The sequence below is a fragment of the Acomys minous genome (assembly GCF_964271855.1).
Source record: "Acomys minous genome assembly, chromosome: 1".
Lineage (NCBI taxonomy): Eukaryota > Metazoa > Chordata > Mammalia > Rodentia > Muridae > Acomys > Acomys minous.
In genome coordinates this window covers 73,424,683-73,452,536 of record NC_140483.1, presented here as the reverse complement: position 1 = coordinate 73,452,536, position 27,854 = coordinate 73,424,683, and the positions used below count along the sequence as shown (strand labels likewise).

The 27,854-nt window shown below is 38.8% G+C and overlaps 1 protein-coding gene across 1 annotated transcript in view; it reads right to left on the bottom strand.

The window, feature by feature from the left end:
- Nucleotides 1-27,854, bottom strand: part of CNTNAP5 (contactin associated protein family member 5) — an 893,510-nt gene that overhangs the window by 355,178 nt on the left and 510,478 nt on the right. Inside the window, exon 11 of the mRNA XM_084797079.1 lies at nucleotides 4,020-4,126. Within this exon, the coding sequence (XP_084653205.1) occupies nucleotides 4,020-4,126 (107 nt within the window). The remainder of the gene's footprint in view (nucleotides 1-4,019; nucleotides 4,127-27,854) is intronic.

The following is a 27,854-nucleotide window of genomic DNA, read 5'->3' as shown; positions in this document are numbered from 1 at the left end:
TGGTTTACCATAGAGAAATACATCAATGTAATCTACCATACAAAAAACTGAAAGAGAAAAACCACATGATCATCTCCTTAGATGTAGAAAAAGCATTTGACAATATCAAACACCCGAACATGTTTAAAGTTCTGGAAAGATCAGAAATACAATATATAGCCTCAACATAATAAAGGCTATATACAGCAAGCCAATAGGCAACGTCAAATTAAATGAAGAGATACTAAAGGAAATTCCTCTAAAATCGGGGACCAGACAAGGCTGCCCACACCCACCATATCTCTTCAATATAGTTTTTGAAGTTCTAGCCAAAGCAATAAGACATCAAAAGGAGATCAGAGGGATCCAGGGGAAAGGAGGAAGTCAAATTATCCCTACTTGCAGATGATATGAAAGTGTATATAAGTGACCCCAAAATACTACAAGAGAACTCCTATAGCTGATAAACACCTTCAGCAAATTGGCTGGATACAAAATTAACTCAAAAAAGTCAGTAGCTTTCCTGTATACAAATGACAAACATGCAGACGAAGAAATTAGGAAAACTATACCCTTCACGATAGCCACAAGCAATATAAAATATCTAGGAGTAACTCTAACCAAGCAAGTGTAGGAATTGTTTGAAAAAACTTTAAATCTCTGAAGAAAGAGATAGAAAATTACATCAGAAGATGGAGGGATCTACTTTGTTCATGGATTGGGAGAATTAACATAGTAAAAATGGCTATCTTACCAAAAGCAATTTACAGATTCAATGAAATTCCTATAAATATACCTACAAAATATATTGAAGACATTGAAAAATCAATTATCAACTTCATATGGAGAAACAAAAAGCCCAGAATAGCAAAAAAAAAAAAAAATCCTATACAATAAAAGATCCTCCAGAGGAATCTCCATACCTGATCTCAAGTTGTACTACAGAGCAACAGTAATTAAAGCAGCATGGTACTGGCACAACAATAGGCTGGTGGATCAATGGAATCAAATCAAAGATCGATATATGAATCCACACACATTTGGTCACTTGATTTTTGACAAAGAAGCCAAATTTATTCAATGGAAAAAGGATAGCATCTTCAAAAATTGGTGCTTGTCTAACTGGATGTCTATGTGTAAAAAAGTGTAATTGGACCCATGTTAGTCACCATGCATCAAACTCAAATCCAAATGGATCAAAGACATCAACATAAAACCAGAGACACTAAATCAGTTAGAAGAAAAAGTGGAGAAAGCCCTGGAACACATTGGCACAGAAAACAACTTCCTGAACAGAACACCAATAGCCTAGGCCTTACAGTCAACAATTAATAAATGGGACCTCATGAGGCTGAGAATTTTCTGTAAGGTAGGAGACACTGTCAACAAAACAAAGCGACAGCCTACAAGCTGGGAAAAGATCTTCACCAACCTGAAATCTGACAAGGGGCTAATATCTAAAATATATAAAGAACTCAAAAAATTGAACACCACCTAACCAAATAACTCAATTAAGAAATGGGGCTCAGATTTAAACAGAGAATTCACAACAGAGGAATATTGAACGGCTGAGAAACACTTAAATGCTCAAAATTCTTAGTCATCGGAGAAATGCAAATCAAAACAACACTGAGATTCCATCTTACACCCATCAGAAAGGCATAGATCCAAAATTCAAGTGACACCACATGCTGCTGAGGATGTGGAGAAAGAGGAACACTCCTTCATTGCTGGTGGGAATGCAAACTGCTACAACTACTTTGGAAATCTATTTGGTGCTTTCTCAGAAAAATGGGAATAGGGCTTCCCCAAGACCCAGCTATTCCATTCTATGGAATATACCCAGAAAATGCTCCGCCACACAACGGGGTCATATGCTCAATCATGTTCATAGCAGGCTTAGTCACAATAGCTAGAACATCAAAACAGCCTTAGTGTCCCCCAGTAGAAGAATGGATAAAGAAAATATAGGACATTAACACTATGGAATACTACTTAGCTATTAAAAACAAAGAATTCCAGAAAGTTGTGGAAAAACGGATTGAACTAGAAGTGATCATAATGAGTTAGTTCACCTAGGAGCAGCAAGGCTCAAATGGTATATACTCACTTAATCTGGACACTAATCCAAGGGGCATGTCCCATGAAAGTCTTCCCTTACCTGGAAAGTGGGTCAGAGGGGAGGACATCCTATTGGGACTCTAAGTGAGAGAAGGATGACAGAATGGAGAAATAGAAGGATGCAGAGAGTCTTAGAAATCTACAAGAAGAACATTACAATGGGTGGATCTGGGCCCAGGTGTCCTGCTCAAACTATGGCACCAGCCAAGGACAATATGTGTAGTAAACTTCGAACCCTTATCCAGATCTAGCCAATGGGTAGAACATTCTTCACAGTTGAGGGGAGACTGAGGTCTGACTTTCACATGAACTCTGGTTCCCCATATTTGACCACGTCCCCTTGATGTGGAGGCCTGGTGGCACTCAGAGGAAGGATAGCAGGCTACCAAGAAGAGACTTGATACCCTAGGAGTATATACAGGAAGAGGAGGTCCCTCTCCGTCACAGTCATAGGGGAGAGGAGTAGGGGGAAAGTGGGAGGGAGCAAGGAATGGGAAGATACAATGGATGGGATAACAATTGAGATGTAATATGAGTAAATTAATAAAATATTTTTTAAAAGAAAATGTAGCTTATACACTTGATAAAATTATTATCAGTCTGGAAGAAGGATGAAATTATGCCAACTGCAGGGAAATGGAAATATCTCCTTTTCACATGTCCCAGGACAGTCTACTTCTCTTGTCTCATTATTCTTTTTTATCATCAGTGTTCTTCTCCAGCTCCTTGGATTCTTTGGTGCATCTCCACAGGACACAATTATGCCTCATGGATCCATTTGTTCCATCACTCTAAGACCCCCTTTTCTTTCTGTTTTCCTTCTATCATTTGAACAGAATTAGTCCAGGCCTTCAATCTGAAGAATCCCAAATTCCCAGTATTGACAGGTAGTCATCAATATTTATGGCCAATTTTCTGGTTTTACAGTCTTGCGTCTCAAGCTATGAACACATTTTGACTCCCATTGGAGGTAATACTAGGCAATATCTGGCCAAAGGAATATGAGCAGAAGTTATACTCATCCACTTTTTAGTAGAAGCCTTTGAATAAAGCACATGCTTGCTTCCTCTTCATATGTTTACTTCCCTTGGTCATAGCAACATTCAGATGAAGACACAACTGCCATTATAAGGAAAATAGGGGAAGAGGGCCTGCCAGTATGTGAGGAATTTTTGTGGTATAGCCATGCTGTAGTTTGAATGTGAAATGTCTTTCATGAGTTCATGTTGTAACACTTGGTCCCTTGCTTGTGGTGCTGTTTATGAAGTTTTCAGAACTTTTAGGGGTGGAACCTCAATGGAGGAAATGGGTCACTGGAGGCAGGACTGGAATCTGTATAGTTTTATGATGCTTTCTTTTAGTTCTCTGTTTCATGAGTGTGGATAAAAGTGATATGTCAGGATTTCTGTTCTTTCTACCTTGCCTTTCCCACCTGTTGCCATGTCTACCTCTTTTATGAATGACTCTACTTTTTTGGAACTGTAAACCCAAATCAACCCGTTCTCTCTTAAGTTACATTGGTCTGAATGTTTTTTCCATAACAAGAAGAAAATAACTAAGATGGACATCACACCAACTGTCCCTTGATAAATATTACTTGTTGCAACAATACAACTCATACAATTAAGACCATGCCACTTGTTCCGAAGCTCCCATATGTAATTATAATACCATTTTCTCTTTCACTTTAGCATATATCCAACATTACTGTGTTTCACCTATTCTTATAAACTCCCTAAAGATATGTCTTATGTCTATGTTTTCCCCTTCCTGCTTCTGTATTTTATATAGTACATCCTAGTGGACAATTCATGCTAAAGGAACAAGCAGCGCTCACACAATGTGGAATATGCTCAGTCCCCACATTGATTTTCTGGAGCTATGCCCATATACTGTGGGCACATAGTCTGTGTACTCACAGTCATGACAGGTGGCTCCTGTGTAACCAGTGTCACTGCAGTTGCAGTAGAAGGTACTCCATGATTGGGCACAGTGTCCTCCATGTTCACAGTAGTTTGGCAAACACCTAATGGGGCATAATGAAAAGCATAATAAGCCGAGAGAGCTGAAACAGAGAGACAAGCAAAAAGCTTTGCGACCTGCAATGGGAAACTGATCTCCTAAAGTCCTATAAGGGGGAGAATCAAATTATAGGCAAACCCTACAGATGTGCTGGCACTGCTGGGTAGTGGGGATTGCAGAGCTGAATTCTACCTTGGAGTTAATGCTTAAATGTTATTGCACAGAGAATTGAACAGAAGTAGGTATATTCTATAGAGTGGTATGTTTATTGTGCACAAAGTGTGGAAGAATTTTTTTTAAATATTTTATTAATTTATTCTTGTTACATCTCAATGGTTATCCCATCCCCTGTATCCTCCCATTCTTCCCTCCCTCCCATTTCCCCATATTCCCCTCCCCTATGACTGTCCCTGAGGGGGATTTCCTCCCCCTGTATAAGCTCATAGGGTATCAAGTCTCTTCTTGGTAACCTGCTGTCCTTCCTTTGAGTGCCACCAGGTCACCACATCAAGGGGACATGGTCAAATATGAGGCACCAGAGTTCGTGTGAAAGTCATACCCCATTCTCCACCCTACTGTGGAGAACGTTCTGTCCATTGGCTAGATCTGGGTAGGGGTTTAAAGTTTACAGCCTGTATTATCCTTGGCTGTTGCCTTAGTTTGAGCGGGACCCCTGGGCCCAAATCTGCCTATCATAATGTTCTACTTGTAGGTTTCTATAACTTTACATTAGAATGCACTGTAGCTTTGTATAAGGAAATGGAAAAAGTAGTGGTCCTGGAGATACTACTGTCTGTGCTTCTTTTGGGGGCTGGTCCAGAAACTATCTTAACCTACACAGACGACTGCTTAAATAATGAGTGTTCCCTTAATTAAAATGCAAGGAGATTCTACCTTTTCAGAAATCACCAAAGCCTTCCTGAAAACCCAGAATGGTGTCCTTTCAACAGAATCCAAGTAAGGTACTTCACTTTGCCCACCTCTTATCCACCCCTGCTTATCTATCACCCTGTGCTTTAAACATTCTGTGCCAGCACCCCACTCCTCTTTCATATCCTGCCATTGCCTGGCTTCTGAACATCTCCTTTTGATATATTTTTCTCCTATTACAGGCATAAGTGTTTGCCTACATGTTTGTACTTGTACCACATGCATGATGCCTGGTGCTGGAGGAGGCCTGAAAATGGTATCAGATTACCTGTAAGTGAAGTTACACATGGGTGTGAGCAGCCATTGGGCTGAGTTAACTCGGTAGCTCAACTTCTGAACATTTTTTTTTACAACAAGCTCACTTTTTTCAAGACTCCTCTGAGGCTTCCTTATGCATTCTTTTTCACCCTGTATGCCTCATTGCATATTCAATGAGGCCACCGTTTTCATACTTCTGTTCTTGGCCACCAACAAAGTGCTTATTTTCAATTTTCCTTTTTCATTTATTTAGTATAAGTGAATGTAGTGTAAGGGAGCACCTGCCAGATGGGTTGTGTGGAGGTGAGAGGACAACTTGAGGGAGTCAGTTCTCTCCTTCCCCCTGTAGGTCCCTGGAATTGAGCTTAGGTAGTAAGTCTTGAAAGCAGACATCTATAGCATCTGAGCCACCTACTGCCTCAATAAAGCACTTATTACTTTAACAACAGAATGATAAGCAAATATATGTAAGCAATGCTTTTTCTATGTTTCTTTTAGCTACGATCCTGAGAAAACTTCAAGTTAGGCTGATTTTGGTGGCTTACACCATAGAATACAAGAGCCAAAGATCTGTTATGGCCATTACTTCATGCATATGATGACTGTAAAAAGGACAGTGAAAAAGATCTAGCAACCTGCAGTATATATCACAAGAGATGGGAAGAGCCAATTCGGTTTCTTTTGTTCCCCCAAAATGTGTTTCCACTCCACACTTTGTGAGGACTTCTGTAATGACTGTTTGTTGCAGTCTGTGAGATAAACCAAAATTCTCCAGAAAAATACACATTTAGCTCATGTCTGCTGGATTTGAAACTCTGTTGAACTAGCAGGATCTTAACTTTTTATAATAAAGTGTCCAATGTCCTGGATAAAACAACTTAATCAGTAGTGCTTGCCTTACAACCATGAAGACCTGAGCTCATTCACCCAGAATCCATGTAAATTATAGTGTATGACGTAAAGCAAGAGCTAAAGAGACAGAAACAATCAAATCCCTGATACTCACCGGCTATCTAGTCTAGCCTATTTGACAAGTTCCAGACCAGTGAGAGATGTTTCAAAATCAAGGCAAAAGTGTCTGAATAACAATCACCAAGGGTGTCTTAGGACCTCCACATGAACAGATATACACAAGTACCTCTGTACATGTATCAATTCAAAAACATACATGTAGGTACACATACACAAATACACTATAGCATTCTATCATTATAAGATGATGCAAAGATCACATGTTTATAGTATACACATTTTAATGCTTTTAGTACAATATATTCAAATTTAGTTGGAAATGGAGGCAGAAGCCTTGGAGTAAGCTGTCAGAAATACTGGATATTTGAAAACATCTTTAATAAGCCTTCCACAGACCTTGAACTAGTGTTCATAAACTCAATTTAACACTGAAAATGTAAGCTACAAACTCATTTTTCTATGGTTACTGAGAAAATCAGTGATGTTTTCCCATGAGCAAAAAACATATTTTGGAAATGGCAAAATCTAATATTACTAGAATACAGAGCAAAATGAATGAGAACATGAAGGGCAGCCTTACAGCAAGATGCATTTGGTACAGGTGCACAGCTATTATAAAAGGACATCTCAAGGAAGACAATTTATATCAGATTTACAAGCCTAATTTATTTATTTAAAAAGGCTGTTTCAAGAATATGATTTCCAGATTCTTTAATCAGTTTATTTTAGTATTTTTGTTTCTTTTCTTTCCTTTGCTTGTCACTAGTGTATTATTTAGAACCTAATGCATAAAGAGAATATAGAGTTTCTTTCTATAGAGCTATAAGAGGGAACAGACACTGTGTGTTTTATCTCAGGCATAAGACTATTAATGTAAATTGTCATGATAGGGCTTTGTGGATATAGCTCATTGGGTAAAGCACTGGACTCACAAAAGTGAGGAATAGATTAGAATCCCTGGTACCCATGTTATATCTGAGGCAAGCAAGACAGTTCACTTGTGGTCTTTGCACCCAGGAGGCAAAGGGAAGAAATCCCAGAGCAAACTGACTACTTAGAAAACAAACTCCACTCACTCTAGTGTCAAGTGAGAAGCTCTGACTCTGGATACAAAGTACAAATCAATGAAGGAAGATACCCTATGTCATCCTCTGACCTCCAGATGCTCACTCACTTGAAAAATGTGAACCTACACTTAGCCATGCACAATAGCCCCCCCCCCCCACCGATTGTAAACGTTTAGAACAGATGTATCTGCTCAGTACATAGTTTTTCAATATAAAATTATCCACTTTCTTGACTATCCAAGAGTCCAGACAAGTTAACACAGTGGGTTTTTCACTTCCAGAGCATGGCATCCACACTGTCAAATGCTTTGGACCTCTGGAATAGTAGAAAGTGTTCTTAACCTCTGAGCCATCTCTCTAGCATGGGTTTTTTTTTTGTTTTGTTTTTGTTTTTTTTTAATGAAGAAGACCATTTGAATAAAAACTACCTCTGAAAAAAAAACTAGTTTAAGGGGATGATAGGAAGATTTCAAAGAAAGCATTAGATATGAAAGTGGAAGGAAATCAATAATGATTTAAAATATATGACAACTCAAAAAATCTTTCTCACAATTGAAATATTTTTCCTAGGGCCAGAGAGATGGTTCTGTCAGTAGCTATGCAATCTTGAGAACCTGAGTTTGAGTCCCAGAACCTAGGTTAAAAGGCAAGAAGAAGCTATATGTGTCTATACAATTAGCTCTGGGGAGCTAGAGACAAGTAGCTTCTGGGTACTCACTGGCGTACCAGAAACATATGCCTCTTTATTTCCAGTGTCCTGTTAGAAAATTTGCCAAAAGAAAACATACCATAGCTTATAGGATTGTGATTAATGGTTTAATGAAGTTTTTGCCTACTGAAAATGTCATTAATGTGAACACCTGTGGTTATACACCAACAACAAACTTTTCTTATATATACAGCCCCCAAAAGCACAAAACATCTAGCACTCTCATTTCTTTCCTCTTCAGGATTCTTAGTTCTAGGATCTGGAAGATGGTTAAATCAGTGCAGTGTTTGCCACACAAGAAAAAAGCCAAGAGATTAAATCTCCAAGACACAATATAAAATGCTGAGAATGACATCACTTGCCTGTCATCCTGGGGCTAGGGACATGGACAAAAATATTTCTAGTGCTTGCTTGCCAATAATTAAGCCAAATGGACAGACCCCTATTTTCAGTGAGTGACCCTTCCTCCAAAAATAAGGCAGATCTATAAGTAGTGGCATATCTTTAATCCCTGCATTTGGGAAACAAACACAGGCAAATCATTTCAAGTCTGAAAAGAGTCTACATTGCTTTTGGTTGTGGTGTTTTATCACAACTTGCCTTTTGAGAGCTTTGGAATCCTTGCCTCAAACCTATTGTTGGTGATGTGAACAAACCCTGTTGCCTGTACTTTTGGAGTTGGCCAGGCTCTGGCCCCTTTCCTCTACTCCTCTGATTCTAGGCTGGTGTGAATAATCAGCATCTCTCATATGAACAGCTGTGGTTATCAATAGCTTACAACCTTGACTTCTCTGCTCATCTACCACTCAGAAGCAGAAACGATGCTTCAATTCCTTGAAAAATATATCCCACCCATCTTCAGTGAATCTATTTCCTTCAGTGAACAAAAGCAGAAAACAACCAACCATTTCCTACTGACCTTTATAGCACCCATTTAATTCATCAAATTCACCTCTGTTTTTCTCTTTTCTATTTCTTCTTAAGCCTTGTAGTCCCTGAAGCATGTTAGAGATGCCCCTTTGACAGACTTTGCACTATTGTTTATGAACAGTTAACACTTCTAGATACTTATGACCACTCCTTCCCTTCTTGTGCCTGCCCAAATGTCATCATTTCAATGATGACTGTACTCTGATGTTATTGAAAATTAACACTTGTTGCTTCTTACTACCTACAATTTTCACTCAATGCCTCATTTTTTCTTTAAAAACACTTTTGTCTTTGGTATTTGCTATTTTCTGAATGTGTATGTTTTGTTTGTTCATTTGGCTGCTTGGTGATGTGATGGAATGAGATTCTGTTCTTCTGCTATTTTTTTTCTTGTTTTGTTCAGATTTTGATACAGTGTCTTCCATTGGCTTTGAACTCATCATGAAAGCCAGGCTATGTACTCTGTGAACTCTAGATATCTACCTTTCTCCACCTCCCATTGCCTAGATTTGAAGTGTACCACCACAATTGGCTTATTTTATGAGAGATGTGGGGAATGAATATCAGGCCCTTATGCCAGCAAGACAAATACTTTACCCCAGGAGCCATTTGCATACCTCTAACACTCTGGAGACTATCTGTATCTGCTTATGAAGGGTTTGTTATCTGTCCCCTTGTTAAATCTCCTATGTGCTGCAAGGTACAGCTTTTTTTCTGTGTCACTGCTATGAATTAGATTTTGTCCTATTGTCCCCAGTGGTCTGCTGTGTTTTTTCCCTAAATGGGTACTATTGGAGGTGGTAAAATATTGGGTCTTGGTCTGGTTGGATATCTCAGGACTTTAGGAATGTACTATTAGAAGGCAGTGCTCATTTAGCCTTAGTCCTCAGAGGAACACTGTTATAATAGAAGCAAGTCAAACCTGTTTCTGCTTCAAGCTGTATTCACTTGCTTGTTCCCTCATGTGCTCTGCTATTCCTATCCACTCAATGAGGAGATACAGACCAGGAGAAGCTCACATTGAAGCACCTTGGACCGCAGCCTCCAAAATTACTTATTAAGTAGCCCTCCTTTTCTACATAGATAGAGCATGTTGGCCATTTCATTGTGATAATGGAAAGATAGAAGAATACATTAAAAAATTGTCCCCCAAGTAGTATGGAGAGAAAGAATTTAACACATGCTCTCTCATTGATTTTTCTTCTAGTTCATTGAGAATTGTTTTTACAGTATCTCACCAGCCCAGGCTGGACTGGTCTTGAAATAGTTACACAGCTGAGAATGATTTCAAACTTTCATTCTTTCTGTGACCAGGTCCAATGTATGTGAAACTGGAAATTAACCAACAGGACTTCATACATGCATCATACATGCTAGGCTAATACTTTACCAACTTAGCTACACCCCAGCCTAAAACAGATGATGTTGATTAGGTGAATAGGCACATATTTCAGGAATGCCTTCTTTTATTCAAGCCTTGTTAGTTAGACACAGTGTAGCCAGCTTCCACTTCCCCCTATTTGCCTTCTGCTGAGTCATGTACAAGGATGTAAATGGGAAGGTAACCAGTGAAGAGATGGCACTGTAAGGAATCAAAGTGAAAAAGTGACATTTGCAGACCTAAGACAAATATATTGGATAGAATTAAAGACTGAATTTGTTCACGGCTTCCGAAGATTTGGCTTGTTGTTAACTGGCTACACTGGTGAGAATGTCAGGGTGGCAAGAACTTTTAGTACTGAAGATTCTTCACCTCATGATAAACAGGAATCAAAGAAAATGGGGGCTTCATGGGGGCCTAGGAGATGGCTTAGTGCCTTTGTATGCAAGCATGAGGACCTAAATTTGAATCTTTAACATCCATGTAAAAAGCCAAGCATAACCATACATTGACCTATAACTCTAGCACTATAAGGAGGATCATTGAGGCCTGCTGGCTCTCTGTCCAGCTCAGTAAGAGATCCTGATTCAAAGGAACAAAATGTTTAGACTGATATAACAGGATATCCAACATCATTCTCTGTTTCATATATATTTATGCATAGTGGTACAGACTCTTACATACATGTGCTCATACATCCTACACAGACACACATGCACAAAAACAAGTGAAGTAATCAGTGAATTAACTGGCTATTTCTTTATTATGTTTAGGGATGCATAAAAAGAATGCCTGCTTTTGACTGCTCTGGCAACTGAATTGTACTCTGGGTTCCAACAACCTTATCACCTAAGAACTAGGAAATAATTTTCCCAAAGTAGTTTAGAAGCAAAATATTTGTGTATGAGGAAAATTACAACCTCTTTGGGGAAAATATCTAGCCATACTGATGTAATCTTTGTATGCATTTTGCTATAAAATCTATATTTTCTATGACGCTCCCCAAGGGTCTATCCAAACTTGGTGTCTCAGTTTCTACCATTCTTCTGTGAGAGCACCAGACCACATTCTGGGTGTGTCTCACTTTTCTTCTGAGTTCCTTTCTTTTTCTTAATCTTTGTGCTTAAGACTATTCAAAAACATCCATTAAATGGAAGAGGGAGCAGACTATCTAGGTGAGACATGATAAGCTGTGATCACATGGTGGTGGAGGAGGTCCCCTTCTGTCACAGGTCTAGGGGAGGGGAATAGGATGAAAGACAGAGGGAGTGGGAATGGGAATATACATGGGATAACAATCTGGATGTAATCTGAATAAATTATTTAAATAAAAATAATAATAAAGAGAATATTCATTAAGTTCCAATTCCATTTTATAAAGATATATTTATGTTTTAAGAGTTTAAAGTGCTATTTGGTTTAGTGGTGTTTAATTTCTTGAGTTCTTTATATATTTTGGATATTAGACCTTTGTCAGATGTAGGGTTGGTGAAGATCTTTTCCCAGTCTGTAGGCTGTCGCTTTGTTCTCTTGACAGTGTCTCCTGCCTTACAGAAGCTTCTCAGCCTCATGAGGTCCCATTTATTAATTGTTGACATTAATGTCTGGGCTGTTGGTGTTCTGTTCAGGAAGTTGTCTCCTGTGCCAATATGTTCCAGGCACTTCCCTACTTTTTCTTCTAAGTGACTTAGTGTCTCTGGTTTTATGTGGAGGTCTTTAATCCACTTGGATTTGAGTTTTGTACAAGGTGACAAATATGAGACCTGGTGGCACTCAGAGGAATGACAGTAGGTTACCAAGAAGAGACTTGATACCCTATGAACATATACAGGGAGAGGTAATCCCCCTCAGGAACAGTCATAGGGGAGAGGAATAAGGGGAAAATGGGAGGGAGGGAAGAATGGGAGGATACAAGGGATGGGATAATCATTGAGATGTAACAAGAATAAATTAATAAAGGAGAAAAAATGAAAAAAAAAGAGTTTAAAGTGCATTATGCAATTCAACTTATTCAGTTGTCTTACCTTAAATCTCATTATCTTTAACCAAATAGTCAATGGTAGATAACCTGAATATTCTAATTGTTTTTATCCAAACATTCTTGGGGGACCTGGCCTTCTCCAAATATTTCCACAGAGGCCTTTGGATATTGGCTTTCTCAGAGGTTTACTTTGCTAATGAACTCTAAATGAGATCTTGATATGTCTTCACAACCATGTATCAAATGTCACTTTAATAGTACTGTTTTCCATTCTAGAGGTAAAAATTATTTAAACTCCATAAAGACAAATCAACAGCCCAGTAATCACGTTGATAAGCTACCATGACTGAGACTGGCATTCACATGACTGACACTTAGAGTAGCTTCCTCCCGTTACCTGTGCCAGACATTTAATTCAAACAGCTCCAGGTGCATATACCAGTGCAACACTCTGCCAAAGATAAGGAGTACATCTTCATAGAGATTCCCAAGATTCTCATGATAGTAAATGAAGCTGTCAGAGTTGAGTTCTTAAATATATTTTGGTAGCCAGAACAATATTTCAGTTGGTAAATTGTTATTCAATTTGAGCATCTGAGTTCAAACCCACCAAAGCAGCAAAATATTGGGGGTATGTTGGCACACTCTAGTACCCTCACTGTTGGGAAGGAGTATATATATATATAAATATAAATATAAATATATATATATATATATATATATATATATATATATATATATATATATTATAGCTTGCATTCCAGCTACCGTAGCATATTCTTCCAGACACAAAGCCCAGTTACAGGGACTGTCTCAAAACCAAAATGAAATCACACTCCACATTGTCCTCTGGTCTCTCCTCTACACATAAAAGAATGTCCATGTGCACAGGCAGGCTCATGTGCACACACACACAAACACAAATGTTCATACATGTGCACATGTACATCCATGTACACATACATTAAAAAAGTATCTTGGTATAAATGAGAACTTAACAGTACAAAAATTCCTAAAATAGTAACAAAGAAAATTGTATACATAATAAAATATATTCCCTTTTTATTATATAAAATAATAAGGCACAATTAATTCTTTAAATTCACCTAAACTGGAAGGGTAGATATCAGTTGTATTTTTACTTGTGCATAAATACTAATGTGAAATCCTTAACCTACAATGATCAAAGAGCAGCTTCTGCCATAATACTAAATTTTCCTCTTTTTAGGTTTCAGTGTTTTATCTAAGATGATATAGTTTCATCATTGTCATTAACACAAATATTAAAGACAATATCCGTTAGAATGTTTACTTTCTGAACAACTATACAAGTGATTGCAGATCATATAAAGGAGCTGTAAAACCTGAAGCTGTCAGTGTTAAAAATACACATGTTATCATTGGTCATGTAAGGGACACATAAGAATTATTTAAATTTAGCAATATACAAAACTTCTGGAGTTCTACTAGATTCTGGGCCACTAGCTCTCTATGCTCACTAAGTAGATAAAGATCCACTCAGCATGCCACTGTGCTCTCTGATGTCTTTTAGGGTGGCCCACGGTGGGCAGTGACAGAATAGTGCTTTGCCAGAGCCCTGGCGGCATCATGTCTAAGCTTTCATCACTCAAAATATTAAATTTGTTCCTCATGCATGTGGTTATTTTATTCAACATTTTTCTGAATTTCGTATCAAAATTCAAATAATCAGAGCATAATATGAATATTTAGGGGTAAAGAAAAGTATGATACTGACAAAAAGCAAGTCTGAAGTGAGTCTCACTGACCCCGAAGTGATTTGTGATATAATTGGCATCACTCTGGAAATAAATTAGAATTATTGAATTTTAAAAATAAGCTTAGAGGATACAAGATGGTGAGCAGTGTGGACCATGTTTGGAAGCTCCAGTGAACAATTTAGGGAATTGCACAGATTTATGAGCCAGGAACACCAAGGTCCCCACGCCATGGCAGCAGGAATGCTCCACAGTTCGGAGGGACCAGGGTGCAGAGGACCTGCGTGACCCTACACATGGAAGGAGCATGGATTCTTTCAGATCAGAGCAGCAGCAGCAGTGGCACCAGCGGCACCGGCAGCAGTAGCAGAGGTTTGTAGCTCAGAGCCTCCCACTGGAGGCGATTGGTGTGGTGGCCGGTGGGAGTTGCTGTGGGAGAGGGGACTCTGGACAGGATTTGGGTCACATGGTGCCTGGAGACCGAAACTTGACTCGGCGGACAGTTCAGCCCCTGATTCCTGGGTTCAACTCAGTGCATAGTGCCATGGAGATGCACTGCAGCTCAGCAAGCAATTCTGCCTGAGGCACAAGCTCAGCGCAGCCACAGCTCCCCTGCTGTGACATAGGCTGGGCAGAGCACTCAGTTCCACCCTAGGCACTAGCTCAGCTCAGCAGGCAGTTCTGCCCTAGACATTAGCTTAGCTCAGCTCAGCGGGCAGTTCTGGGGTGCTGATGCAGGCTGAGGTCAGCATGCAGATTCAGCCAAGAGGCCCTTGCTGGACTTGCTGGACAAATTGGGTTCAGAGACTCTAGCTGAGCTGTGCTCACAGGCTTGGTGGCCCTAAGACTCTGGCTGGACTCTCCACGCAGTTTAGGCCCAGAGCCCCAGGCTGAACTCTGCACACACTGTGAGTCCAGAGTCCCTGGCTGAGCTCGGTGCACAACTCTGCCCGGGAGACTCTGGTGGAGCTCAGAGTGCAGTTTGGGGCCAGAGTCCCTAACTGTGCTTGGCAGACATATTGGGCCCAGACACTCTAGTTGAGCTTTTGGCACCGTCCCGGCTCTAAGACTCTGGTTGGACATAGTGTGCAGTTTGAATCCAGAATTCCTGGTTGAGCTTGGCAGATGGTTTGGGCCCTGAGTCAATAACTGACCAGAGCACACACTTTGGGCCAAAAGCCCCTAGCTGAGCTTTGTGTCCAGTCCTAGCCCAAAAATTCTGGTGGACCCTGTGTGCATTTTGGGCCCAGAATCCATAGCTGAGCTCAACAGACAGTTCAGGCCCTGAGAATCTAGCTGAGCTCGACGCTTGGTTCAGTCCCATTAGCCCTGGCTGGACATGGCAGAGGACCCAAAAGGCTGTGGATACCTTGGCCTGACCCAAGGCTCATTCAGAAACCCAAAATGATTGCAGGACCCACAGCACAGGGGAGCTGAGGATCACTGGCTGTGAGAGCCCAAAATGATAGGGCTAACCTCCTGCCATCCACACCAGTGAAGCATCAGAGCTTCCAGCCTATGGAAATCGTGAGAAAACAACCCAGAAGCAGAAAGACTCAAATGGTATATACTCCCTTATATCTGCATATTAACCCAAGGGGCATGTCCCACAAAAGCCTTCACTTACCAGGAACCTGAGACAGAGAGGAGGACATCCTATTGGGACTCTAGATGAGAGAAGCATAGGAGAATGGCAAAGTAGAAGGATCCAGAGGGTCCTAGAATCCTACAAGTAGAACATTATGATAGGCAGATTTGGGCCCAGGGGTCTCGCTCAAACTAAGGCACCAGCCAAGGACAATACAGGCGGTAAACTTTAAACCCCTACCCAGATCTAGCCAATCATCAGAACATTCTCCACACTTGAGTGGAGAGTGGGATATGACTTTCTCACGTACTCTGGTGCCTCACATTTGACCATGTCCCCTGGAGTGGGAGACTTGGTGGCACTCAGAGGAAGGACAGCAGGTTACCAAGAAGAGACTTGATACCCTATGAGCATATACAGGGGGAGGTAATACTCCTCAGGAACAGACATAGGGGAGGGGAATAAGGGGAAAATGGGAGGGAGGGAAGAATGGGAGGATACAAGGGATGGGTAACCATTGAGATGTAACAAGAATAAATTAATTTTAAAAAAAGCTTAAATTTTAATTAGACATATTTGCAATTGATTACAATAGAATTGAGACTCGAGACCACTTGTTAATGTCAGGAGCCACATTACTTAGGGTCTTAAACTGCAACCAAATTAATAAGCTTAATAATCAATAATAGTATTTCCAAATTTACTATTTTATACTTCATGTGTAAAAGGGAATTGGTAATATTTTCTTATCTGAAATGCTATATGTTTAAAATAAAGATAAAAGTTTCTTCTTATATCAAGATATTAATCACACTTTGAAAACATTTAAATAATTATTTTCCATTTATCATTTATGTCAATATGGCTCTTATTTGATTCTTATTAATTTCTATTTTATATGGGTGAGACAACTGACTTAGACCTTAGTGTAAAACCTTGTTAAGACAGATTGATATTCACTGAAATAATCATTTTTTGGAAGTGTAAGTTCTTATTAACATACACAATATTTACACTAATATAATAAATTGATGCATTTAAAAATTAAATACAATAGTTAAAATGTGGTTTGAAGTTTGTGAAGGCATGTACCTAAGTGAGACAATAAACATTTTTAACATTATTTAGACGTGATTAAGAGAACTTACTAGACATAAGAATATATCTATCTGTTTATGTACTCAATTTACATTTTTATTTTCTTGCAAATCTTTATTTTCCTCATTTTCTTTGTGCTCTGGTGAATACATGTGATATTTTAAAAGTTATTTTTAAATTATTTTATTTTGTACATATCCATTTATATTATTACACATATACACAATAGATTACCTATGGCAATTTGAATTTTTTAAGTGTGGTTTTGAATTCCTTGCTTTTAAGAAATTCAACTTGGCTTTGTGTTTGGTAGTGTTTAGGAAAGTGTGTGAATGTGGGGGAAGTGGATGCGCACATATGTATGCATGGTTATATGGACATGAATGTAAGTATGAGGGAGTTGCATGCACTGTGCTGTATGTGGATTGATGTGAATGTAGTAGAATTTTATGTGCACTTATGTGTGCATGGTTGTATGTGCATGAGTATGAGTATGGTGGAGGTCAATATGTGCCTATGTGATGTGCATATATATGTGTATATTTGAGTGTGGTGGAGGCGTATGTGCACATATGTGTGCATATTTGTATGTCTACATAAGTGAATTGGTGGAGGTGTATGTGTATATTCTTCGGACACCATCCATCATGTTTATTTTGGTTTCATTTGTTGTTAGTTTATAGTTATTTATTTTTATCTATTTTATTCTATACCTGGAATGAAGTTTTCCAAATAGCTGGGCCAGCCAGCCAGTGATCCCCGGTTATCAGTCAAGTTCTGTCTCCACAGATTTGGGTTTACTTACAAGGCACCAAACTCAACATCTCTACACATGGATTCTGTGTATTAAATTCAGAACTTGCTTCTTGCCAGGCAAGCCCATTAACAGTTGAGCCAGCCCTCAGCATTACTATTTCTTTCTCTACTTTATTTTCACGTAACAAGTAAAATTGTAAACATTTCTGCTAAATTCTGGTCACTAGAAATAAAAACCAGTCTCTCAGACAGATGTGATAAATGTGATGTTCCCATCTTCTTGATCTGTAATTTGTAATGACTATTTTTTTAACTTTATTGCTTAGATACTAATAACAAAGATTTATTCATTTTTTTGGAGGAACTGGTAAAGAATCTCCTTTTCGACTTCATAATAATACGCCATTTTCTTTTCTCTCTAGCTTTGCTATTACTAGCTACTGAATAAATACATGTAATTCTGGGACACAGAAAAATACAGGCTACATCAAATTGCACAGGCTTTCACTATGGTTCCCTAACTGACCTGGAACTTGCTATATAGAAAAGGCTAGACTTGATCTCAGAGGAATCTCTATGTGTCCATTTATGCTAGGACTAAAAGCATGTGCCACAGCACTGGGTTCAACATTGCTTCAAATTTGAGAGAGAGAGAGAGAGAGAGAGAGAGAGAGAGAGAGAGAGAGAGAGAGAGAGAGAGAGAACTAACTATGTGTTCTGCACACAAAGGCCACCTTTTATGCCTCCAGACCTTCAAGGGCAGCACCCACCCTCTCCTGTTTTTTATCCTAAATCCTGTTCTCACCCTAATCACAGGGAGCACCTCTGCTCTTCCCACTGTCCTGCATAGTCTTACACCATGCTCTTTTGTTAGCATTCTGTCACTGTGACAGAATACTCCAGATAAACCTTTATTTATTTATTTAAATAATTTTATTAATTTATTCATGATACATCTAAATTGTTAGCCCATCCCTTGTATCTTCCCATTTCTCCCTCCCTTCCGCTTTCCCCCTACTCCCTTCCCTTATGTCTGTGACTGAGACGGACCTCTTCCCCCTGTATATGTTCATATGGTATTGAGTCTCTTCTTGGTGACCTGTTATCCTTCCTCTGAGTGCCACCAGGCCTCCCCATCAAGGGGACTTTCAGATAAACCTTTAAAGAAGGAAAATACCTTTCAGGTTCTGTTTCTGTCCTTCAAGGATTCTGTTCAGCATGGTAAAAGAGTGTGGCAGAGAAGTTCATATCACAGCAGCTAGGAAGCAAACTGAGGGACACGTGGAAAGAAGATACAATCTCAAAGGCTCCACTTCCAGTGACCTTAGGCCACTGGCAGACTAATTCTTCAATCCAACAGCCACTGGGGACACACCTGCCATCTAATTTGTGAAATCTCAGAACAAACTTCCTTGGTACATCCAGAAGCCCTGACATCTCTTTCTGCTTCCTCAGCCTCTGTTCCTTTAATACCTTTGTGAATTGCTATCAGCACGCATGCATTTTCAAAGCCTGTATGGTGTGCCTGTCTTGAAGAACAAATTCACTTCTTGAAAATTTTTCCAGAAGTATTTACACATATGTACAAAAACATCTACAAAATTATTACCAAGGGTACAATTTTAAAACCTAATAATTAACTAGAAGCACATGGAAATAGAGTCTACCATTTGGGGATGGAGAAATGTTGCTACACCATTTAGTTGAGGCAACTAAAAGGAAAAGGTGCTTCTGAGTATAAAGATAAAATTGACAACATGCTACTAAGTGAAACACACTGTGTGGGTTTGGCTCAGTAGGAAATGCCATGTCTGTTGGAGGTTGGTCTGATGTGCTTTGATGCTAATTACTGCTTGTTCTTTCTATGCCCTACCTTGTATCTTGTCTAAGAGTCTAATGAGTTTGACCAATAAAAGGCACCGTGGATTAGGTAGAGGAGAAGCACATGGTTGGTATGGATGGAGTCTTGGCCCAGATGTTGATAGTTAGCAACTATTTGGAATTATGGATGTGAGGCAGCTTGATAGAAATTGTCAGATGCAGAAAGTATGGGCCTGTGGCAGGTAACCCATACATGCCCCTCTATGGGAAGTTGTCTAGGGAATTAATATCTGCCCTACCCCAGGTTAAATAAGGCTATTTTAAAATACAACAGGTGTCTGTGTCTTGATTGATTGCTAGCAGGTTAGAAAATACTCCTGTAAGAGTAATTACAGGCATAATAATAAAAATGATTAGGCCATACTTATAAATTAACTACAACACACTCCCAAAGACCTGAGTTCAAGTTTCAAGCACAGTGTAAAAAGCCAAGCATGTCTGAACTTGCCTGTAATCCCAGAACTGCTGGGCAGAGATATCAGTTTATCCTTAGCCGGCCAGATTGGCCTAACATCAAGCTTCTAGTTCAGTGAGAGATGCTTTCTTAAAGCAATAAGGCACTCATATCCTGCTGTAACCTCTACATGCAATCACATAGGCACACTCACCCTCACTCTCACATGTGTCACTCATATAGTAAGCAAAGGTAATGTGTGGAATTGCTTTTATTATCATTTTTACTGTTTAGAGGGAATAAGACCTGGAAGAAACAAAAGTCTTACATATCGATAGTGGATAAGTGTGAGAACAGAAACAGGTTTTTGAAGTGGTTCTGAGAATAGAAACCTAGTATCTCATGCATGCGAGGGAAGCACTCTGCTATTTTCCCATTTCTAAAAAGACTACCTTATTCTTTATAAAACCCTGTACCACTCACTGTGCTTTATAGTTGGTCTGAAATTCATGTGTTGCCTCACAATAGGAACCCTAATGAGATTATATCCCGAGAGCATAAAATAAGTACTGCAGAATGCACTTACACAATTTGAGACAACCACAGAGTCACAAGTGACAAAATGTTGAAAAGCCAGCCTTGTATATGTAGAAAATTATTGGCTGCAGAATCTTTAAACAGTAAATGTGGTGTGTGTGTATGGTTTGTGTGTTGTGGGTGGGATGTGTGCTTGAGATCATAAGTATGTATATGTGCATGTATTTGAAGGCTAGAGATTAACCTCTGATGTTTTCTCTCATACTTTACAAAAACTTCATTTACTGAGTTTAGGTCTCTCAATTGAACACAGAGATGGATGATTTTGATAGTCTAGCTAGGCATCTTTCCTCCAAAGATTCCCCTGCCTCTGCTCTCAACATGCTGGCATCACATGTGATCTGTCATACTCATGGAGCAGTTACTTGGGTGAAGGGGATTCTCATCCTTGTGTGGCAAGAGCATTACATACTGAATAATATGTGTAGCATGTATATGCAGTTTTTATTTTGTCATCACATGATAGTACAGAAAAACACATCCATGTAAGAAATGGTCTCACCTTGGAGAGGGTGATAACTTGACAAACTAAGATAAGGTGAGATGGCATAGACCCTGAACAAGAGGTCAAAGCAACTGCATGATAGTCAGCATTTCAGTGGGTCTTCCAGGTAAAATCTGAGGTTATTGCCAGGGCTCAGTTCCCATAGCAACCACAGAATGAAAAGTGGATTCTCACTTTATATAAAAACTCTAAGACTTAGTGAGTCTCCCCATTTTCATGTAGAATACAGTGAGCATTCGAGTCCACTCTGCTTCCTTATCTGACTTCTAGAAATAAAATTAAATGAGTTATGCCTGTGAATCTCTGGAGTGAAGCCCATCTGGTTATGTATTCCTAATGACCACCATTCATTATTGTCCTTTATCTATCTGTGAAAATTGTAAAAGTTTCTTTTAAACATTAACATAACAGGCTCGTCTATCTAAAATAATAAGCACAGTGGTTAAGGGTTTGTCCAGATACTTCTCCTATAGAGCAGTCATTCATACAGATTTCCTGTTAACATGGAGCCTACTCCTCTGAAATCCTCAGTTTGAACCCACCCTAAAAAAGTCATTTTTTAAAGGATAAATTGCACCAAACCCACTATATTTCTATAGAAGCATAATGAAGTAGATTCTTATTGTCCCATTAGAGAATAGAAAGGCAGGACTTCTGATGATAAGATCCTCAGTTCCCAAAAGTTTCGACAATTGATGTTCTACAAAACTTATGTCATTTTTTAAAATTATGTGTATGCACGCATATCTGTGAGCATACATATGGAAGTGTGGATGCCTGACATGGCTAGAAGAGCATCCTTGGTTCAGTAGTTACAGTGATGAATTGTCCAACATGGATGCTGGAAGCCAAACTCAGGTCCCCTACAAGATCAAGAAATGTTACCATCTACTACTGAGCATCTGCCCAACCTCAGAGAAATGCTCTGTAGATTAAAATGTATATATGTGTACTTAATGTTCCCCCTTTAAGAATCCATATTCCTTCTCCATTCAGTTGAAGATCAGTTCCAATTTCTATATGCTTTCCTTAGATATCAAAGAACAAAACATTTCAGTAGACTTCAAAAGACAAGCTGATTAATATAAGCTGTTTAATGATGCTCATACTTTAGAAATCAGCTAGGTTGCCTTTCTTTGTCTGTTCCCTATAATTAGCAGAAAACTGCATTGATCTTGTTTTGGTCAGATAGCTTTTCCACAAAAGCTTTTGAAACCCATGTCTGTGTCTCTTCAGTCTACTAATTATCATAATCCCATTTTACCCCACAGTTGGGTTTTCATGATAATTGAAATGTGTTGTAATTACAGCAGATGCAGACATTAAAAAATTAAGTGAATAAAAAGAGAAAGTGTCAGAAGTCGGTCTTCTAAATTTTCCAGGGTCTGGTTCACAGCAGAGAGTCTCACTGTGGATTGTTGCTGGGGAAATCCTCAGATAATGGACATGTGGTAGTGGGCAACTAGGCCTGAAAGCTCATCAGTGATGCTAAAACTAACCATAAGAGTGCTGGCCCTGAAGGAGGAGCCCAGGATGCAGATAAGCTGCTTCACTGGAAGCTGATAATCACTGAGCAGCACTTCCCTCCACTCAATACTTAAAGTTATAATCTGTGCACAAGCCAGGACTTTTTCAAGGCCACTTTCTCAAAGTGGAAAGCACTCAGGATCAGAGCTTATCAGCATGACTCACTCTAGTATTTCAAAACTGTTAACAAGAAAAGCAAAAATAGTAGCTAAGAAATTTCCTTTTTAAGGTAGGATATAAAAGCAGGGAAGTTTATGAGGACATGGCAGGGAAAGGAGTCCAGATGAAGTCCTTTTTAGTTGAGGATCACACATTTCAATACAATTAACAACATTTGGTTGAAGCATTTCTTCTTCCCTAGCTATGAGCTGCAAATTTCTAGGAAATTCAGCATAAACTAAACTCTAAAATGTAAGGTTCTAATTTCTTTTTACACCTCTAGTGGTGCAACATTCTTAGCTTGAATTTACATGCAGCTCATGTACAGAGCCACCCTATATCCTCAGTGATTAAAATTGGGAACAGCGAGCCTGGCATGGTGGTATATGCCTGTGACCCCAGCACTAAGGTGGCAGAGGCAGAAGGATTTCTGTGAATTCCAGGATAAGCAGGGCTACAAAGCATGTCCAGGATAGCAAAGGATACACAGAGAAAATTTTTCTTGGGAAAAAGAGAGGCAGGGAGAAAGAGAAGAAGAGACAGACTGACAGACAGACAGACAGAGACAGAGAGTTCAAAGAAAAGAAGGATTTGTCTCTCATAAATATATTGAATAACAAAATTTAAAAAGCTTCTAAGGTTTTACTTCTAATTTACGTGTGTGTGTGTGTGTGTGTGTGTGTGTGTGTGTGTGTGTATGTGTGTGTGTGCATGCACACATGCATACATGCACACACTCTTTGAATCCACTCAAGCTGAAGTTATGAGTACTTGTGAATCCCCTGTAGTGAACACTGATAATAGAACTCAGGTCATCTGAGGAGAAAATTAAGTGGGAATGCCTCTGGTTTTGTGCAAAGGTTTCAAAATCCCACAAGAGGCATTTAATGAGGAGGGCACCCTCTGTGGACTTGCATCCTGGACTGAGTAAAAAGGAGAAAGTAAAATGAGTACCAGCATTCTTCTCTCTCTATTTTCTGACTAGACACAAGGTTGTCAGATGTTTCACTGTCCTGTTACCATGCCTTCCAATTCAGCCCACGATCTGCAAACCCTGTCTACCTTATTTTACTTAGGTGATTGGCACAGCAAGGAGACCACTAACTAAAAAGTTTCATAGGGAATGCAGGGACAACAGAGTTTTTCAAGTTACCACAATGATTTGTTTTATAAACAGAACATCAGTAAAAAGTGAAAGCCAAGAATCTAATGTTGTAGTACATGTTTAAAATTACACAGTGTACTTATAATAAAGAGTCTGATTATTGACAATCAGTTTTCATCATCAATACATCTTAAAATTGCCAGAAAAGAGTTTCAATAAAAAATTGTCTTTTTCAGGGGGCCTATGTGCATGTTGATTGAGAATTACCTTGATAATGTTAATTGATCTTGGAAAGTATATTCTAAGACTAGCTGCCACTATTACTTGGGATTTGTCCTTAAATATCCTCATAGTTGAGAAATGTATCTACACAGAGTAGGTGGGAATGTGCTATTTTCTCTGTGCTCTTGACAATGGGTGAGATGTTGCTAGCTGTTTTATTCTCCTGCTGCCTAGACTGCCCTTCTCTGACAGACTGCAACCTGGATATATGGGTTACAATAAGCCCATACTCCTTTAAGTTCCACCTGTCAGGGTTTTGTAACACCATATCAAGGGTAAAACCCTAAAATTGTGGCTCCAGGGTGGAACCCAGGCTAAGGTGCTTCTAATGCTTAGATTTCCATCTGACACCAAAGAATAAGGGAAAGGGTAAGTTTTCTTTACGTACTTTTATTCCTCCATTTTCTTGTTTTTGTTCTTGTGTAAATATTTCTAGTAACTTCATAAGAATTAAACTAAGATAGTGTTTTTAAAATGTGTGCTGTATTAGTTTTACACAACATGCTCATTTTATGTTTGGGTAAATTCTGTAGGCCTTGCTAGTAATCTTCCCTTATGTTCACTCTGGATTGCTGGGATCTTCTGTAACATATACTTTAGATGTGGAATGATTCCATATTCAAAAGTTGTAAACATAACTTTTATTCACCAGATTTAATTGTTGTTTTGGAGGCTTATTGCTAATATGCTCACACTTTCTAGTTCTTTCTTAACTCTGCCTGGTTAGTTCAATTTAGCTGTTCCATCTCAAAACTCCTCTCTGATCTGACTGATTAAAATTGTCTCAGTTTTCCACTGAACTACTTAGCATGGAAAACCTACCTCTGAACTCCATGAATTGAACTGCACAAACTCAAGTACTAGCAAGTGAACTGCACAAAACTGTACTGTATTCCTAAATTCTAACCAATTAAACATTACTCCCTTCTCTACTGTACTGTCTTCCTTTCTGAACTCTCTGCTGCCCTCTAATCTACTTTATTGTCTTCTCTATTCCTTCTCTACTATATGGTACTCTACTACCTCAACTCTGCCATACTGCTCTTCAGTAGCATCTCTCTTCTCTCTGTTCTCATAAGAGTTGGGCTCATCCAACTTTGGAAAATCTTTCTTTGTTTTTTTTTCTTTGTCTCTCAATTATACATCACTTTCAAACATGGATACCTCTGTCTAGAAACTAACCATTCATTCATTGTTTTGTATTAAAGAGTTGTACTCAGTTTGTGTCTGTATTTCAGCCAGAGGGATTAGAGGTGTTTCACTCAAGCCATATCTCACAGACCAAGAAGGTCTTTGGATTTGATCCCCAGCCAGATTGACCACATTGTTTTATTAAAATTTCTATACAACAAGCCATGAATTGTAGGTTCTGCTTGGGCTGACACCAGTAGATTAGACAAGGTTAAGGTAAACTGTTCCCCAGTCTTATCCCTGTAAACGTAGGCATGGTGCACTTTCCTGCAACATGATCTCATTGCATGTCATAAGACTGAAACAGGTGGGGTATGGTGGTACACAACTGTAATACCAGCATTTGAGGAGACAGAGGCAGTTGGATCTCTTTGAGTTTGAGACCAGCCCGATCTACAAATTGAGTTCAGGACAGCCAAGGCAGCACAGAAACACCCTACCTGGAAAAGTGATAACAGAAAAGAAAAAGAAAAAGAGCAAAGGAAAAGAAAGAAAAAAGAATGAAGCAAGAACAAGAGATGTGAACATGAAATAAGAGCAATGGCATATTATTGAGATACTGAAAATACTTTAATGTACATCATATATCTTCAAGGAATACACACCATTTTCAGTCTAAATAAAGACATAATTAGATTTAGTTCTAAAGCTTCCAACTCAGTCCTATTGAAAATTATCTGCTGAAAGTGCAAGTGGATGAAACTCTTAACAAGAGAAATCTACTTATGTGCAAACATAGTGTTGTTAGTATTCAGCAATGGAAACAGAAAAGATAAAGCAACACAAGAGAAGAATCTCTGCCTCTCATCACTGAGAGAAATCTTGGTTTTATAAACTAAGCTCTGAAATATTTAATTTAATCTTCAAACACTGCTCTTATCTGTTATAGTCTTAGAATATTATTTAACAGAATAAAATTGTTCTAGTGAATGAATAAAAATGAAATCAGAATGGCTCCTTGGTATAGGCCTGTATTTCAACTACTCAGGAAGCTGAGGTAAGAGATAACATAGTGAAATATGGTCTTGAAATGAAAATACAAAGAAAGGTAACTCAATGGTAGAGCTCTTGGCTTTCTTGTGTTGGGCCTTGGGTTCAACCCATGATACTTCAAAGATGTCATAATAATATAATTTAGCCACAAGTGAATGAAGAACTGACCATTGCTCCAACATAGACTAACTTTGACAACACTGAGGATGTAAAAGAACTCAGACTCTGAAGTTCTATGTTTGTCACTCCATCACTCTGCTTATGAAGTGCTCAGAGGTGGAAAATTTTATAGAGACAGAAAAAAGAATTATGGGAATAGTGTTCTAGGGCCAGGAGATAGGAGATTGTCTTTTCTTATAATCTCTTATAATCCCTTATCTCCCGGCCTTACAACACTATTCCCATTATTACTGTTTTGATCATGGCTTTTTAATCAGTCTAAAATTAGAGTGTGCTGACTAGTGTACAAATCTATGAACATATTAAACAACATGAAACCTCATTTCAATAAAGCTCTTCAGACAAGAAAAAATATTAAAGGCCATGCAAACAAAGAAGTGTAAATGATTTCTGTTACGCTTGGACTAAGCAACTGGCCTAACATTTCATTAGGCAAAAAAATTTTTTTTAATATTTATTTTTTACTATGTAAATGGTGCTGTGCCTCTATGTACACCTGCAGCCAGAAGAGGACACCAGATCCATTATAGGTGGTTGTGAGCCACCACGTGGTTGCTGGGGATTGAACTGAGGACTTTTGGTAGAGCAGGAAGTGCTCTACCATTGAGCCATCTCTCCAGCCATGACCCCCAATTAGACAATTTTTTTAAAACTTTCTATTTATTTATTCTTTTAATTTATAGGGTTTTTTTTTTTTTTTGCTTTGCTTTGTTTTGCTTTGTCTTTGTTTTTTGTTCATTTGTTTGTTTCTTTGCTTGTATCTACGACTATTCTGGCTGGCTTTGGTGGCTATCTGGACTGAGAGAAGAAAGGAGGAAAAAAGTCATCAATATCAGAATATTAGTGTCTGGAGAGATAGCTCAACAGTTAGGAATATGTACTGCTCTTCCAGAGCCTATATTTCAGGTTCAATCACCCACACCAGGCTACTTATAACCTTGAACGCAAGCTCCATACACAGACACGTATGTAATACACAAAAACAACAAATGTTAAAAATATTAGCATATATTTAAAAATTACAAAGATTGGAAACCTGTCACCATCATGAATACCTAGAAGTGAAGGATTACAAACAACGAAATCCCTCAGCATATGAAGAGAGGAAGAGGTGGGTAGGAGCTATGGAATGAGACAGAAACAATCACCATGCTCCTGGCCAGGCCACTGAGCCTCTGTTTCTCAACACTATGGCCCAGGTGACCTTCTCTATTTAAACAACTATTCACAAGTATCCTGCTCCATTTCTTTTTCATGGACTTACATCTATTGGGAGTCTTCAACATGGTCACTATGGTTATTGCTGTAGCTTCTACAATGGTGGAAAGAGTGAACACTAGAGGCCAATTCTATTTTTTTCTATTTAAACAACTCTAGTGTTTTTTTTAATATAACTGCAAAGGTCATGTTATATAATAAAAATTAATTTGGTTTTAGAAAGTCTCAGGATAAGGGGCATCCACTATCAAAAGAGCCCTTCTCAATCATTAAAAGTTTGAGAACCTTGAAAGA